Source organism: Podarcis gaigeae (assembly GCF_964106915.1).
Source record: "Podarcis gaigeae genome assembly, chromosome: 11".
NCBI lineage: Eukaryota > Metazoa > Chordata > Lepidosauria > Squamata > Lacertidae > Podarcis > Podarcis gaigeae.
In genome coordinates, this window is record NC_139687.1 from 52,556,193 (window position 1) to 52,573,415 (window position 17,223).

The 17,223-nt window shown below is 45.1% G+C and overlaps 1 protein-coding gene across 3 annotated transcripts in view; it reads right to left on the reverse strand.

The window, feature by feature from the left end:
• DCC (DCC netrin 1 receptor) overlaps nt 1–17,223 on the reverse strand; it is a 947,660-nt gene that overhangs the window by 21,903 nt on the left and 908,534 nt on the right. For all 3 annotated transcript variants that reach the window (XM_083702567.1, XM_083702566.1, XM_083702568.1), the window contains exons 25-26: nt 14,087–14,203; nt 9,177–9,332 (exon numbers count right to left, since the gene is read on the reverse strand). In XM_083702567.1, coding sequence (XP_083558693.1) covers nt 9,177–9,332; nt 14,087–14,203 — 273 coding nt within the window. The remainder of the gene's footprint in view (nt 1–9,176; nt 9,333–14,086; nt 14,204–17,223) is intronic.

The following is a 17,223-nucleotide window of genomic DNA, read 5'->3' on the forward strand; positions in this document are numbered from 1 at the left end:
AGGAAAGATGGCAGAGAGGAACCGATCCATACTAGAGAAGTCACATGTTTCATATACATCTTGGCAATGGGGCTTGGCAGTTGTGGTTCCCATAAAACATCCCTGGAGTAGCAAAGGCCTTTGTGAATCTTGCACTTCTCTTGGTTTGAACCGAGTCTTCTCCACCATCCCATTATCACCTCTAATAAATGGAGCATGATTCCTCCTGAAATCTCTAGCTGTGAGGAAGTTTCCATTTGGATCATGGCCGTGACACCACGGAAGGCTTTGTTAACCACTTCCCTATGTCCTATTTCTCCAACTGAATTAGCCTCTCCCCTAGTTGTTACTGGCTATAGAGGGGAATGTCAGGTGCAACATGGATATTTGATCCTCCCTACGCCCCACTGTGGGGACGTGGGTGGCGCTGTGGGTTAAACCACAGAGCCTAGGACTTGCCGATCAGAAGGTCGGTGGTTTGAATCCCCGCGACGGGGTGAGCTCCCATTGCTCGGTCCCTGCTCCTGCCAACCTAGCAGTTCGAAAGCATGTCAAAGTGCAAGTAGATAAATAGGTACCGCTCTGGCGGGAAGGTAAACGGTGTTTCCGTGTGCTGCTCTGGTTCGGCAGAAGCGGCATAGTCATGCTGGCCACATGACCCGGAAGCTGTGACTGGACCTAATGTTCAGGGGTCTCTTTACCTTTACTACGCCCCACTGTAGATAACAGCAACTTAAATAAAGCAATTTAAGCTTTGGAAATGGAGTGGAATAAAGGGATAACAACCTTTGTCCTTCAGTACCATATTCTCAGCCCAAACTGGACCTCCATCTTGGCTATTTTTAATGAAAGATAGGTAGCCGTGTTGGTCTGCCATAGTCAAAACAAAAAAAATTCCTTCCAGTAGCACCTTAAAGACCAACTAAGTTAGTTCTTGGTATGAGATTTCGTGTGCATGCACACTTCTTCAGATATCTGAAGAAGTGTGTATGCACACGAAAGCTCATACCAAGAACTAACTTAGTTGGTCTTTAAGGTGCTAATGGAAGGAATTTTTTTTGTTTTAATGAAAGAAAAAGACATTGGGATGTCTGATCATGAATTTCCCACCTCAGGTCTCTTTTGACCATAAATGGCAGAAAATTATTATTATACTGTTGGAGGCCAAACCTGTGTGTGTTAGTGCTTCTTTAAAGAAAGATGTGATTGTCAGGATGTTGAATTCCAAACCAGATCCCTCATTCTGTGCTTGTATGCTCTGATCTCAGGGGCCTGGGCTGCACAAAGCCCTGCAAATGAAAGGCATGTCTTAATCTAAAACACAGTGGTTTAATCCACTGCAGGTACAAAAGCCTCTTAATATCTATGCCAGTGGGAACACCTAGGGCTTAGCAGTCAGTCATGCAACATTCATCAAGAGCCCCCAAGACCCAAGCATTTCATTGTTTTTTGCTGGAGGTAACAGCCTCTCTGCATGATGAGAGCAGACCGTTGCACTCTAGTGCCATTGCTTGCAAAAGCTGATGTGGCCCAGAAGGACCAGCAGCAGAAAACTAAAAAAGAGCATAGCCAGGTGAACTCTCCAGGCACATTATAATGAAGAATGCCTTGGGGTGTGCATATATTTCTCTATAGGCACCAAATGAGATACTAACTAAGTAGGAAATGCTGGACTGAAATGCATCATTACTATGTTTTCCCAGAATCAGATTATCCAATTCCTGGGAAATACCGGGGAGAATTTTGTCATAATGAACTGCAGACACTGGAGACTAGCTGAAAGCTACAAGGGAAAGCAGAGGTCAGTGCCATTTGCAAAAAGCTTTCCTGTGTATAGTTAAGTTCCCCCAGTTTCTCCTAATGACTAGAGAACAAGCGAGTTTGTGCTCATTTCCTTCTGCTGCTTCTCTTGGTCACTGCAGTCCTTCAGCAATAAACAATTGGTATTGATGTTGCCAGAGCTCATAATTATCTCGTTCAAAATACAAATTTGCTTGGCTTGTAAGGCTGAAATGCAATACAGATTAGCTTGGGATGTAAAAAAGGGTTCTGCGTGTGTGTGCGCGCGCGCACACACACACACACACAGTGCATTTTCAGTTTAAATCTTCTTTTTTTGTTTGTCAGAGTCTCAGACAATAGTTCCAGCTCAGATAGATCTAAGCAAATGAACACAAATGCGTATTTTTTAAGGTTCTGTGTAAATCTAGAAAAAGTCCAGAAAGCCCATGGGACAAAGAAGGCGTACAACCCCTGAGCTTATCTGGCTATGATGATCAAGGGTCTGGAAACCAGGCCTTATGAGGAACGGTTGAAGGAGCTGGGTATGTTTAGTCTGAGAAGGAGGAGGAGGAGAGTTTAGATTTGATATCCCGCTTTATCACCACCCGAAGGAGTCTCAAAATGGCTAACATTCTCCTTTCCCTTCCTCCCCCACAACAAACACTCTGTGAGGTGAGTGGGGCTGAGAGACTTCAGAGAAGTGTGACTAGCCCAAGGGCACCCAGCAGCTGCATGTGGAGGAGCGGAGAGGCGAACCCGGTTCACCAGATTACGAGTCTACTGCTCTTAACCACAACACCACACTGGCTCTCCCAGGAGACGGAGAGGAGATACAATAACCATCTTCAAATACCTACCTCGACTATATATTTTGTCCAGCTGTCTCCCCATCTAGGGTTGCCATGAAATACCTAACTGGAGCACCACCAAGACAGCAGCTATTGAACCTAACCATTCTTTGCATCCATTCTGGTACTGCTTTGTCCTCATTTGCTGAAACATTTCCCAAATGTCATATTATTCAAGCTTTGGACGTCTTCACCCATAGGCACCTAGTCGCTCTGCATTATAGGTGCTGAGAGTTGTTAGGAGAGTCCCTGTTTCCCTCACAGAGCCACAGTTCCCAGTATGCCCTGGAAAGAGGGTTTGATGACTCTGACAACTGTAGCTCTGTGAGGGGAATAGGGTCTCCTAACAACTCTTGCCACCTTTAATAAACTCCAGTTCCTAGGGTTCTCTGGGAGAAGCCATGGTTGGTATCCTAGTGGTTTAAACATGTGGTGTGCATGTGGCCCTAGTCCAGGATTCCAACCAACATGTCATGCAGGCTGTTAAAAGTTTGTTGTTTAGTCATGTTCGACTCTTCGTGACCCCATGGACCAGAGCACACCAGGCACTACTGTCTTCCACTGCCTCCCGCAGTTTGGTCAAACTCATGCTGGTAGCTTCGAGAACACTATCCAACCATCTCGTCCTCTGTCATTCCCTTCTCCTTGTGCCCTCCATCTTTCCCAACATCAGGGTGTTTTCCAGGGAGTCTTCTCTTCTCATGAGGTAGCCAAAGTATTGGAGGTATTGGAGTTAAAAGTTACACCATGGTAAAACCAGACAGCTCCGTGGGAACTAGATTCATAACAGAAGGTGGTGGATGGTTGAGCATAGATAAGAATGAACAGAGATGTCTTACTAAGCTCCATTGACTCCCTCCACCCCTTTTGGGAGCTGCTATCCTTTGGTGATATTTAACGCTCCTTGGGCTGATACCAAGGGCTTCATTACGCAGGTTGGCAATCAGCCTGATGGACCGTTCGACATGCACTGTCGTTCTTGAAAGCCTTTCTAAAGCCGCAGGAGCTAAAAATTCAAAATGAAAGTTGACATTGGAAGGAAACCCAAGTGTCATGCACTGACACACATGCAGAGAGACATCTGGATTTGCCATATGAAGGTTTGATGAAGTAAGACTCCTCCACCCACCCTAGCTGCTACAAAAGAGAACAGTGGGTTTGTTCTATCAGGATTTAGGGGAAGCTGGCCTGACTTGCAAATTTTTACAAATGGGTTCATCTAGGAAAATGCTGGTGGATCTGAGAATTTGAGAGAGGTGCAGAATATGGAATGCAAACAAGGAAGTAGAAAGGGTAACTAGATATGCTAAGAAACAGGATCCAATTTAGGGGCAGCTGACAGGAAACTGCCTGGGGGGCTAGGTGGGAGGGCCTTGGTCATGGCCGGGGATGGGGCACTGGTTAAAGGTGCCCAGTCAACTACTCGTTCATCTTGGAAAGCTGTAAGCACTGGTGTGTGAAGGCAACCTTGCATTAATTAAAACAAACAAAACAAATGAAAAAAGCAGAAACTTACAACACTGGTGCCCATTCAAAAGGCAGTCACTGTGATTGGATCCATGTGTGTAGAATTCTCATCTTATATGACAAGGGATAAACCACACATGCAAACTGTACAGTGCAATTGTGAAATGCAAAGTCGCACAATTGCAAGAAAAGGGTGTTCAGAAGTCGAACAAATAAAGGGAGCAGTGCTGAAGGGAGCTTGCCTGGGATGTAATTTGGCCTGGCACCATCCTTGCCAAGACGTCTCTGGAAGCTGGTCTGGATGAACTGGGTTAAGCTTGTGAGGTGTGAGCCAGAAGGGTCTCTTGCAGAAATCTCTCTTCAGCCACATGTAAATTAAGGCAGCAACCCTTTCCACACTTACTGGGGATTAAGTCTCATTTGACCCAATAGGGTTTACTTTTGAGTAGACATGCCTAGATTTCTGTTGCAAGGCAAGCTGCTGATTCTTAGACTCAGACTCCCCCCACCCTGCCATAGGGGATAATAATACCAATTTCCCCCTTACAACAGAGTTATTACTGAGTTAATGTATGTGCATTAAGCACTAAAACACACACACACACAAGCAGACACTATATAAATACTGTTATTATCCACAAAAGCCTGTAAGCCAAACTGGCTTGAAGTTGTTAAAAATTTGCCTTTTGCCTTAAATACTCTTTGCTCTTCATTCCACAAACTGTCTCTGCATGGCTACAATATTACAAAATGGTTAAAAGACACGGCTGTGGACAAGCAGATGAAATGAAATTAATACAGTAATGAGATATAAACTGCCATTAGATCCATTAGTCACATTGCTCGGCTATATAAAGGACGTAGCTCTATCTGAAGATAGAGAAACGTTAATAAAGCTTTTGGTGGCGGCACAAACAACCCTCTGTGCAAACTACAAAAAAACACAAACCACAAATTACATAAAAGACCTAACATAAGAAGAGTAGATTGTAAGGGTCTGGGATACAGCCTACATGTGCCCTGGCTCCCAACCCACAACACTCAAGCAGCGGCTTTTACTCATAAAAGAATGACAGATCTTTAGTCAGGTAAGTAATCGTACATGCTCAGCACCAGACACAGGACTCAGAAATCACGTTTCAGGAGTTCAGGAGTGGGGCAAAATTTTCAGAATTGGACAAGACCAACAAAGACATCCCAACAAGTTCTCGCATCCCACCTGCCAGGCAAGCCTTTAAAGATTAGGTGTAGTGTACTCATGTGTGAGACTAACTATCTTTGCAGGAATGCTGAGATAGCAAACATGGGTTTTGTTAGTGTGGGTGGGTGGGTCTGTTCTAATCTGATAAGATGGTGCCTGGCTCCCCCTGGCTGTTCAAAACACTCCCTGCCCTCCATTGAGGTACAGTGGTACCTCTGGTTATGAACTTAATTCGTTCCGGAGGTCTGTACTTAACCTGAAACTGTTCTTAACCCGAGGTACCACTTTAGCTAATGGGGCCTCCTGCTGCCACCATGCCACTGGCGAGCAATTTCCCTTCTCATCCTGGGGCAAAGTTCTCAACCTGAGGTACTACTTCCGGGTTAGCAGAGTCTGTAACCCGAAGTGTTTGCAACCAGAGGTGTTTGTAACCCAAGATACCACTGTACTCTGCTCTGCATGAAGTTCAGCAGGTTGGGGGAGAGAGAGCTAACAACCCTGGTCCCCTTCTGCACATTTCTAACCGAAACCACAGTTTCTTTTATGTTTCTGATTGCATGTAGCAAGGACACATTCACTAGTGGCCCACTGGGGGCATTTCCTTTTGAGACCATGTAGTCCACTACATGCTTGCTGTGGTGGATGCCCTAGCATCAAGGTCATACCACTGATTTCATGGACCCTGATCTAGACAAGGTGCTCATCATGCCTGGAACAGTTTTCCATGGGCCTGGACCAGCTTCAGTACTCTAATTCAATGCTATCATACACAGGGTGCAATAAAGTACTTATGGTTTGAGGTTGGAGCATTAACGGGGGGACCTGTGGCCCTCCAGACGTTGTTGGGCTCCCACCAGAAAGGCCAATGGTCAAGGAAGATGGGAGTTGTAGTCCAGAACAAAATCCAGGGTCGGTAGCCTAGAATATGCAGCTTAGGTGTTTCCATCACACACACACACACACACACACACACTGAAACTGAAACAGCGCCATGGGTTGAGATCACTCTGACAAGATATGCACCTTTATTTTCTGGCAGAAAGAAAAAGAAGAAAGAAGCCAGTGCAAACTCATTATTCTGGTCAATTGCTACCACCCGCTTTGACAGCAGACAAAATGGCAGACAGGTTTATCATCCAATGGAGGCAGGCATGACTGAAGTCTGCCTTTCCCCTTCATTTTCTTCAGTTTCTCTTTCAGCAGATGGCTGAGGGTGAATATTGGCTTTTTCTTCTTTTCTTTTTTTTTTGCTAAGGCTGGTTTTTTTTAGCATTGGCTTCTTTCTAGTTCATTAGAAATGGGTTTCAAGAACAGAAAAGAGGGATTCAATCACGGCCCATTTGGCAGGATGAATGGCTGCACCGTCCATAGTGCCATTGCATATGATGAATTTGAAGGGTGCCTCTCTCCAATCAATAGTATGTGCAGTCATGTAATAATGTAGGGACTGTGACTCTGAAATGAGTTACTGCAGTGCACAGTTTGTACTTGTCTACATTTGAGCATGGATCTCATGGCTCAAGTTAAATACTCCTGGTGCACATATCCGACTTCTTACTCTATCTCATTTATGAACTCATGAAGTTATCCTACACCGGGTAAAACCATGGGAACATTCAGCTCAGTACTGTTATGAGATCCCCAGTCCCCTCAAAGAGCTACAATTCCCAACACCCTTAAGAAACTACTAGTCCCAGGATTTGTTGGAGGAAGCCATGGCTGTGTAAGAGTGATTGAGATGTATAGTGTCGAGGTAACCAACTGTCAGGGACTGGCTAGACAAGGAGGAATGGTAGGAGGCTACAGCTGAAGAACTTCCCAAGACAGCATCAGAGTGGGAAGCCGAATGGTGGTGGGATACAGAAGACATGTCAGAGGAAGAAGGGGGCAGATGAGTTGGCGGCTGAGCAAGCAATTGTGAGAATGAGGCAGCTGAGAAGGAGGAGGCTCAGATCCTCAGTTCTGGCAACTGCTTCATCAGGCTAGTTCTGCCCATGGTGTTCTCTGTTGGGCTTTGCCTTTCTGAATGAAAAATCAGCCTTACTGCTCATCTTTGAGTTTCTGTGCTGAACTGCAGCTGAACCAGTCCTGACACCTACATTTGCAACCAGCCCCTGCCAGCACAGCAAATGGTCATAGGAGTTGTAGTCAACTAACACCTGGAAGGCATTAAGTTTGCTATCCCTCGTTTAAAGTTACTATATCCTTTATTTACAGAACAACTCTTTCGTTGAGATAGCTGACGTTTCCCATTTTGCTGCTATTGGCAAGAGATGGCTGTGAAAAGTTCAGGTGTCGCATTCAAATTCTGTGTGGGCCCTTCCGAAAAGTACAGTGGTACCTCAGGTTACAGACGCTTCAGGCTACAGACTCCACTAACCCAGAAATAGTACCTCGGGTTAAGAACTTTACCTCAAGATGATAACGGAAATCGCGTGGCGGCGGTGCGGTGGCAGCAGGAGGCCCCATTAGCTAAAGTGGTACCTCAGGTTAAGAACAGTTTCAGGTTAAGAACGGACCTCCAGAACGAATTAAGTTCTTAACCTGAGGTACTACTGTAGAGCTAACTAGGCATGAGGATACTGCAAAGAAAAACAACTACTTGGCTGGTGTCTCATGTCAGTGGCAATGTGTACAGAGTGTCATGTTTTCATCTGGTTGCCTATGAATGCCTCTTGCTTTGACAGCCAGAGGAGTGCGGATACTAGGCATACCAGCGGCAACAATGGGAAAAAGAATGCAATCTTGAGAGTAGGCACTCCCTTTTTCAGCTTTAGTTCCCGGTCTGCTAAATGGGAGGGGGTGGGTGGCCTTCCTTGGGTAGTTGTGAAGGCAAACAAGGTAAAGATCACGATCAATCAGGGATGTATAAGGATACTTAAGTTGCACGGTTCCTATCCCAGCAGGCAGAAGCTTTGCTAGAGACAGAAGGAGAATGGGAGAACCCTTGGTGCTTTGAGAAAACTCTCTCCCCATCAGCTTTTGCTGCCATGCCCCCATTGTTTGAGCCAGCAGGAGGATGGCTGAGGTGTCAGACTAAACTCGTGTGCAAGCAAGGTAAAGGAAAAAGGCAGAAGGGGAGCAAGGCAAAGGGAAATAAGCAGGTGGCAAATGCAGGTCAGGACAGAAAGAAAACATGACATTTATAGGGGTCAGCAGCACTGGTTGGCAGGGTGCAATGCTTCCCTAACTTCCCATCAGCACCATTGCTTTAGTGTACCAGGAGGGTAGGGGGCGAGTCAGCAATGAGGTTGTTGTGGCGTGAACACACCAACAGGACCTCTAGGTCCAAGCGTAAATGGGGGAAAATAAGCTTTTAGATGGGAGGCAGGTGGAGCTTGGGGCATGGGTGGCGCTGTGCGTTAAACCACAGAGCCTAGGGCTTGCCGATCAGAAGGTCGGCGGTTCGAATCCCCGCGACAGGGTGAGCTCCCGTTGCTCGGTCCCTGCTCCTGCCAACCTAGCAGTTCGAAAGCACATCAAAGTGCAAGTAGATAAATAGGTAGCGCTGCAGCGGGAAGGTAAACGGCGTTTCCGTGCGCTGCTCTGGTTTGCCAGAAGCTGCTTAGTCATGCTGGCCACATGACCTAGAAGCTGTACGCTGGCTCCCTCAGCCAATAAAGCAAAATGAGTGCCGCAACTCCAGAGTCGTCCGCAACTGGACCTAATGGTCAGGGGTCCCTTTACTGTTACCTAAGCTTTTAGATGTGCTTTCATGAAACAATGAATTGGATTATTCCATTACTTCCACCTGTCAACCCAATTTATCTGGCTCTATGGGTCATTTTGCTTTAAAAATGCATTGTTACTGGTGGGATAACACTTGTAGCATCCATTTTGTGTCTTATGTATTTCAGTGTCCTGAAGATGAGGGGGGAAAGAGAAAACACTTTACTTACTTCTTCCTGTTCCAAATGTCCGGTCAACCGAGAGCGTTGGGAATGGTACAGGTCGGAGTGTGAACTGAGGGTGTGGGTATCCACATGTGGGGGATGGCAGGATTCCTGGGTACTGAGCACTTTCTAGCGTTGGCACTGGGATGGCACTCACCACAGCTGGAAATAAAAAAAGGGACAAAATAGTCTTAGTGCTGTGGATTCCCATAGAAGACTCACGAGGGATGTTTGGGCCCAGAATTAATTCAAAGGAATGGGGTGGTGATTATTATCATGGCTGTCTGGGCAAGGGAGACTCTTTCTGAGAGGTGGGAAACATGATGTTTGGCAAAGACTCCATTGTAATATTGGAGCCTCATTGCTGGCTAGGAGAAAATAAAAGCAAAACTGCTCAATCATGTCAAAATCAGCTGCTCAAAGGAAAGAAGGCACATGATGAATTAAATTACAAATCAAGTTGATGCTATTCATAATAAAAACTGATCAATTAGCGCTTATTTAAAGTTCAGCACAGCCTCCAAATTAAGAGCGAGGCAGGATTTAATGGCAGTGAGTAATTGGAAGATGCCCACTGCTGTCAAATCCATGCGAGCTGCAGGAAGGTAGAATTAAAATGTGAAATTAATTTTGTTTTAAAGAAGAAAAAGAATTTATCATAGTTCATTTCTTTTTTTCCCCTGATTTGCCTATAGTGGTCTGAAAAATTAGAGAATAACATATTTAATGCACACCATAGAGAGCAGATGGGAAAGAAGGGCTGGGGAGAGGGGAATCCATCTTGATCATTTTGTTCCTTGAATAAGCATGAGGGTAAAGGGAGTTTATTTTGAATACATCACTCGAGGATCTCAAGGTCAGAATCATAAATCTACTGCAATCATTATTATAACTAAATTTTACAGTCACAATGATCAGCGCCAATTCAAACTGGTAATTTGTTTCTCTAAAAGCTTTTTTTTGAGGTGACTGTAATAATAAAAACAAAAGTATCATTAAAGTATGCAATAATACATCTCTGATGGCAAGCAGAATACGCTCAGAAGACTGCAGAGATTGTGAGAGTTATCAACGTGTTCCTTTGTATTTCTACACAGTAACCACATTTCTCAAATGAGTCCTTCCCTAGGCGTCTCCAAACTTATATTAAAAATCAATTTACAAAAGATACAAAAGCATCTAAGTAAAATATAACAGCAACATAGTAAGGGCAAAATAAACACCACAACAGGAAGGCCTTATTCAGTAGTAAAACTGTTGGGTAAGAAGAGCTGGAGCTGGCATGGTTGACATTCTGGCCCCAGGTTCATAGCTGCCCGACATTGATAGGATGTTAGCCTGCTACTGCAATTCACAGGCAAGAATTTTTATCCGGCATTCAATTTATATCATGACCTGATCTTATTTTGTTCTGATTAGATTGCTGTTATAATAAAGTAAGTATTGTGAATGTGAAGCCTATTATTTATAATCTCCATGGATTTAATTGTGCTTCATTGCTTTCCCCTCAACCCCATATATATGTTTGAGATGCTCCTTTGCAAAAGTGAATGGGCACTTTTTGTACTGGGAATAGAAAACCGCAGGCCAGCTACCAACCACTAGCCTGTGAATAAATTACTGGCTGTTTGGCTTTCTCTGTCCTCCTTGCCACCTGTGCTTTCAAAGGAAAATGAAGACTTGAAGTTTCTCCCTGCTGCTGGATTCAAACACAAATTGCCCATAGCTATCCGATAGGTAACCTCTTTTTGAAAGGCAGTGGCACAAAAGCAAAGCAGATAAAGAATTTTCACATTTGCGGCCTTTGAAACGGTGGAACATAAATGCTGTTGAGGATTAAACAAGAAGATTAAACACTATTTGTGAGTTGAGGACTGGTGGGCAGGGGGTGGGGTGGGGGAGAGAGAGAGAGAGAGAGAGAGAGAGAGAGAGAGAGAGAGAGAGAGAACAAGACCATCATTAGAAAAAAGTGGCAGCTGTCTCTCTCCTGCCCCCTCCTTCTTCCCAGCCTTCCACCTGACAAATGGATAAATAAGTTTGCATCCATGTCATGCCAGAATCCTCTATCGCAACAAGCTCTGTGGTAGCCCAACAGATTTATGCTGGCACAAGTGAGTGAAGATTCAATTTCATTTTGTGCAATTATAAAAGGCATGGCTTTACAAAGCAATTATAGCACAGATAAACAGATTACACCTACAGATTGTTGTTTTCTGAAAGAACATTTTACAACAATGGCTTATTATACATGATAAAGTTTCCTGCTTGGCAGGGGGTTGGACTCGATGGCCCTTGTGGTCTCTTCCAACTCTACGATTCTATGATTCTAGAAGTTGTGTGTGTGTGTGAAAGAGAGAGGGGATGTTGCTAGCATTTTCCAAATTCAAATCAGGAAGAAGTAGCAAAAGCTGTTCTAACAAAAAGACAATGCTATCTTCTACTACTTGACTCAGACTAACACCAACCCATTTTTCCAGATGCAGCTGGCACACTGATACAGCATAATTCTGAACTGTACTACTTTGGATTGTAGGTCATGGTAGAGAGTCATGTTTTTTGAATGCACCAGCTTGAATACAATGCAAACAATAACAATAAATCACTGCATGTGTTCAAATAACACACCAAGGTAGGAACATCTTTGATGCACTAGCTTTTTATGAAAATGGGGAACCGGTTCGCCCTACCTTTTTGCAGTCCGCAGTGTTATCTGCCAATTTGTTAAAGCCTAAAAGATTAAGTCCACAACTTTTGGGGGAGTGGACAGGGCCCTTTTAGAGCCAACATTATAGACAGGTGTTCAAATGTCATTTGTGGCTTGAAGCATCTTCAACCAACTTTGACTGTTCTGCCAACTTCAGTCTATCCTAGACAAGTTAGGTCTGGCCACAGCTATCAATACCTTGATAATACCAAGAATAGATTACTATATTGTACTTTCTTTAGGGCTGCCTTTGAGATTTATCCAAAGACTTTTGGCTTGATACAGCAGGCCCCTTATTTTCATCTTACAACAACCAGAATTTAATACTTTTTAAAAATGAAATGTGCAGGGCATTGCCTTTTATGGGCTTTCACTGAAAAACATGATCCTCAACCTGTACTTTGAAGGAGTCCAGTCCAGAATTCTATAAACTCATTCTGTGCAGTTTGTTGAACAGCGTCTGCTTGCAGCTCAGAAACCAATTACATCCTTATTAGCTTCTAGTAATTACTCCCTGATTAAAATGATCTGGTGCTGCCATGTATTCCAAATTATTGTTGTAGGTTACTCCCCATCTTTCTCCCTTACCCAGCAATTTATTTACATTAAGCTTGCATAACTTTTGACGTTCCAGGACAGGTACTATTCCCCTTCAGCTACATACAGGTGAACTCTCCAGGCACTTGATCAGCCTCCCATTTTTGCTTGTAGCTTGGGAACGCCAAAAAGTAAAAATAAAATAAAAATCCCAAGGGGTGGGGTTACAGAGCACCTGGAATGCTTGGTGATTTCACATTGACCTGGGTGGGTCTGGAAATGCCAGCTGAATTATGTTGCATCTATGCTGTGGCAGCTGCATTGGCACCATGCCTATCTGTTTCTTGGCCCATTTTAAGGTGTTGATATTGATACTGACCTTTGAATCTAAAATCAGATGTAGCCAATGTGTGCCTTGCAGATTTTGCTGGACCACAGCTCCCAGGAGTACCTGGCGTGCTCTGGTCCATGGCATCTTTTAATTTCGTGACTGCTGTCACCATCTGCAGTGATCGGAAGGATGCTAGCCCCGCAATTCATATGTAGTGGTACCTTGGTTCTTGAACTTAATCCATTCCAGGAGTCTGTTCGACTCCCAAAACCATCCAAAAACCAAGGTGAGGCTTCCTGCACTCAATCGGAAGCTGCGCCGGATGTTCAGCTTCCGAAGAACATTCACAAACCAGAAGACTTACTTCTGGTTTGCAGTGTTCAGGAGCCACTGGCGGAGGAAGGAGGATGCGGTGGGTGCGGTCCACCCCGGGTGCCATCCCTGAGGGGGGTGACATTGCCACACTACCCCCCCCGGGATGCTTGCCACTCGCCGTGGGTGACTAGCTCCGCCCGTGGGTGCATGTGCACCACTCTGGGTGCTGGAACAGCTACTGTAGCTTCACCTCTGTCGGGAGCCTAGCCATTCAGGAAGGTACCACTGTACAGCTTACTAGATCCAGGAAATCCTATTGGCATCCCTGGTTTGAAAAGACACCATCCTTCATGCCCACCAGTGGGGCATGGAGCAGGGGCTACAGTGATGTCCTGAGCTGCTGGACAGGACCTCATAGGAGAAAACACTCTCAAAATTTTTATCTATTGAGATATTGTTACCTTTTCATATGACAAAATGCAATAGCACTTGTATTTCAGAATTAAAGGTAAAGGTAAAGGTACCCCTGACCATTAGGTCCAATTGTGGCCAACTCTGGGGTTGTGGTGCTCATCTTGCTTTATTGGCTGAGGGAGCCTGCGTACAGCTGCTGGGTCATGTGGCCAGCATGACTAAGCCACTTCTGGTGAACCAGAGCAGCGCATGGAAACGCTGTTTACCTTCCTGCCAGAGCGGCACCTATTTATCTACTTGCACTTTGACATGCTTTTGAACTGCTAGGTTGGCAGGAGCAGGGACCGAGCAATGGGAGCTCACCCCGTCGTGGGGATTCGAACCGCCGACCTTCTGATCAGCAAGTCCTGGGCTCTGTGATTTAACCTACAGCGCCACATGCATCCCTTGTGTCCCTTCCAGAATTAGGTTGGGCTTTATCCTTTACGCCAAGGAACCTGTAGCTTTGCTACATCATTCCTGACATTGGTCATGCTGGCCAGGACTGATGGGAGGCGAAGTCCAACATCTGGAGGGCCACAAGCTCCCCACCCCGGCTGCAGACACACAACTTACAAGGATTGCTGGGCTGTGAGTCCATTGGAATCATGAGCTTGGTGCGTGTTGCTCTGCGGGCCGCCAGTGACCGCTCCAACGTGGACATGCTGCTCCCCACTTCTTCTGTGTCCGGAGCTGGGAGATTGAAATATAAAGGTCAAATGAGCAAGGGCTCTGCACATCAATCTGAGTAGGTACCCTCATCCCCCCCCCCCCGCAAGAGGGCTGCGTGCAAGATAGAAGTTTCCCCATATCTTCCTAGATGGAAAATGCTGGTCACTTGGTAAGCATCACCTCCTCCTAGTACCACAGAATATTTGAAAGACCACTTTGAAACAGGAATAATTGCTTCCCCCTTTTTTTGCAATTGACTTTTAATGTTAGTTCATTTCTATGAAATTTCATCGCAGCTTCGCGGTCATGCCTTTTTGTAGCTGCAGTAAAATGCACACTGCCAAAAATGAGAGAAAGAGACCCTGACTGTCATCCTAAAATGTTGTTTGTTCCCGACCTCCCTTCAAGTTCACGGCAAAACTCCATTGCAGGGATGGCCAAACTCCCACATGCTAATTATTTGCTCAAATCAGCATTCTGCCTTCTGTGTGATTGGCCATAGTGTTTAAAAGGCGGCGTATAATCACCCATTTACTCAGGGCCATTTGCTATAGAGATGAGAGTCTATGCAGTGTATTTGGGAACAAAAATAAGTCTCGCTCTCTATTTAATGGCACCAGATTTAAATGTTTTAGCTGAGTTACGAGCATAAAAAATGGTTTAATATTACCCCAAATTAAGCTCTTGAAGATTTGGCAGGCTAATGATGAATGCAATGAGATAATGTTTTAGTTCTAAATGTGGTTAGGTAAAGGAAGCTGGGCAGATATCTTTTTTGCCGTATGCATCATTTGCTATATTAAATACTGACATAAATAACCCAACTAGATCCTAAAGTATCAATTAGTAGTTTTGCCAGTGGAAGGTTTGCTAAATGAAATCAGTTGAAGCTCGTTAGCACTTCATTAAGCTTCGAATGACCTTTGAACTATGTAAATATCATTTTTCTCCATGTTGACTTCAGATCTGCTTTTTGCTCATGCTTTGCAGAAATAATGATATATTTGGAATGTCCAAGGCCAGATTTAAATGCGATGCTGATTGGGCTAAAATTGCTTTATCATTACGAATTCCATGCAGTGGGCTTCATGTTTAAACTGGGCCCTTAATTGTGCCAGGGATCTGTGGCCCCAGCAGGTGCTATCCTGGCATCCAAATGGGCTGGAGGCCCAATTTAAATGTGGAGCTGGCTAAGCGAAACACTGATGCATGGATAAACAATTTTTGCCCCCAACCGGCATCACCGATTAAATCGGGCCATGGATATAATTAGCAAAGTTTCCAGCTAAGGACCAAAATGAATAAAGAGCACGCAGCCTCAAGTAGGAAAGTCCTCTGGCTGCATTTTGCAAAAATTGTATTGGCATAACCAATCATGGACTTTGCCCACACTTTCTGCTCCATATTAATGAAGGAGGCAGTGTGGTATAATGGTTGGAGTGATGAGTGGTGAGACCAGGGTTTGAATCCCCACTCAGCCCCACTGAAGCTCATTGGGCTATGTTGTGCCAATCAACCATGAGCTCCTTGCAAATAATGCAATACATGTACATAAACATAGGTCTGCGCTGGTGACCGTACCAGGTGCCTGAACCAGGGATTAGGTGGACCAGTTGGACTAGGGTGACCATGTTGGTATAATGTGAACAATGGGTTAAATCACCCAGTGCTTGGGCTCATGTCTTGAGGAGCACATCCCCTATGTCTGGATGTTCTGAGATAAGGGTGCGAGGCGCACTGGGGTTGCCGTAGCAACACCAGTGAGGTCAAGTGCATGACTTGCTGAGCTGCTCGCCCTCCCATTGGTTCAGGAAATATGGCTATGTGTAGACAGGTTATAACAGTCTCTAGGGCACTGCTTTCACTATGTCTTGTCAAGTCCTGTTGCTGTACTGTTTGCTGTTGGGGTCTGACTCTGAATTTGTGAGTGTCAGGGGAAGAGGCTGTGGGTTTTACACAGCAGTGTTAGCTAGAATGGTGCTAGTGCTAGTGGATCTCTCTGTACATATGTATCTTTACTTCAAGGACCCAAAGAACTGCATATAGTAATTAGCAGTGCTCAGCTTTGCCTTGCATCTGCAGACAATAAAAACTTTGTTGCTATGATCTGTGTAGGAGGGCTTTCCCCTTAATCTGGAAGAAGCTGTCTAGGAGCAGGAAATCTCTGAAGACTGATGGGGCTGTGCTTACTCTGTTGATACATTACACTGTAGTGGTGTAGTGGTTAAGAGCAATAGACTCGTAATCTGGGGAACTGGGTTTGCGTCTCCGCTCCTCCACATGCAGCTGCTGGGTGACCTTGGGCCAGACTTCTTTGAAGTCTCTCAGCCCCACTCACCCCACAGAGTGTTTGTTGTGGGGGAAGAAGGGAAAGGAGAATGTTAGCCGCTTTGAGACTCCTTAAAGGGAATGAAAGGCGGGATATCAAATCCAAACTCTTCTTCTTCTTCTACTGGTTGAGGTGTGGTGAACTACCAACTGGTGTGGTGAACTACCAAAATCCCACTCAGCCCTGAAGCTCACTGGGTTACCAAGAGCCAGTCCTTCTGCTTCAGCCTAACCTACCTCATGGAGTGGTTGTCAGAATAAAATACAGCGGTACCTCTGGTTAAGAACTTAATTCGTTCCGGAGGTCCGTTCTTAACCTGAAACTGTTCTTAACCTGAGACACCACTTTAGCTAATAGGGCCTCCTGCTGCCACCACACCGCCACCACCACGTGATTTCTATTCTCATCCTGAAGCAAAGTTCTTAACCTGAGGTACTATTTCTGGGTTAGTGGAGTCTGTAACCTGAAGCGTCTGTAACCCAAGGTACCACTGTACCCTGAACTCCTTGGGGGAAAGGGCAGCAGATCAATGCAATATATTTATAAACAACTGTAACATACCTTGGGTTACAGCTGCTTCAGGTTGCTTTTTTGGGGTTGTGGACTGCCGAAACCTGGAAGTACTGGAATGGGTTACTTCCAGGTTTCCGCAGTTGCGCATGTGCAGAAGTGCTAAATTGCACTTTGCACATGCACAGAAGCGCTGAATCAC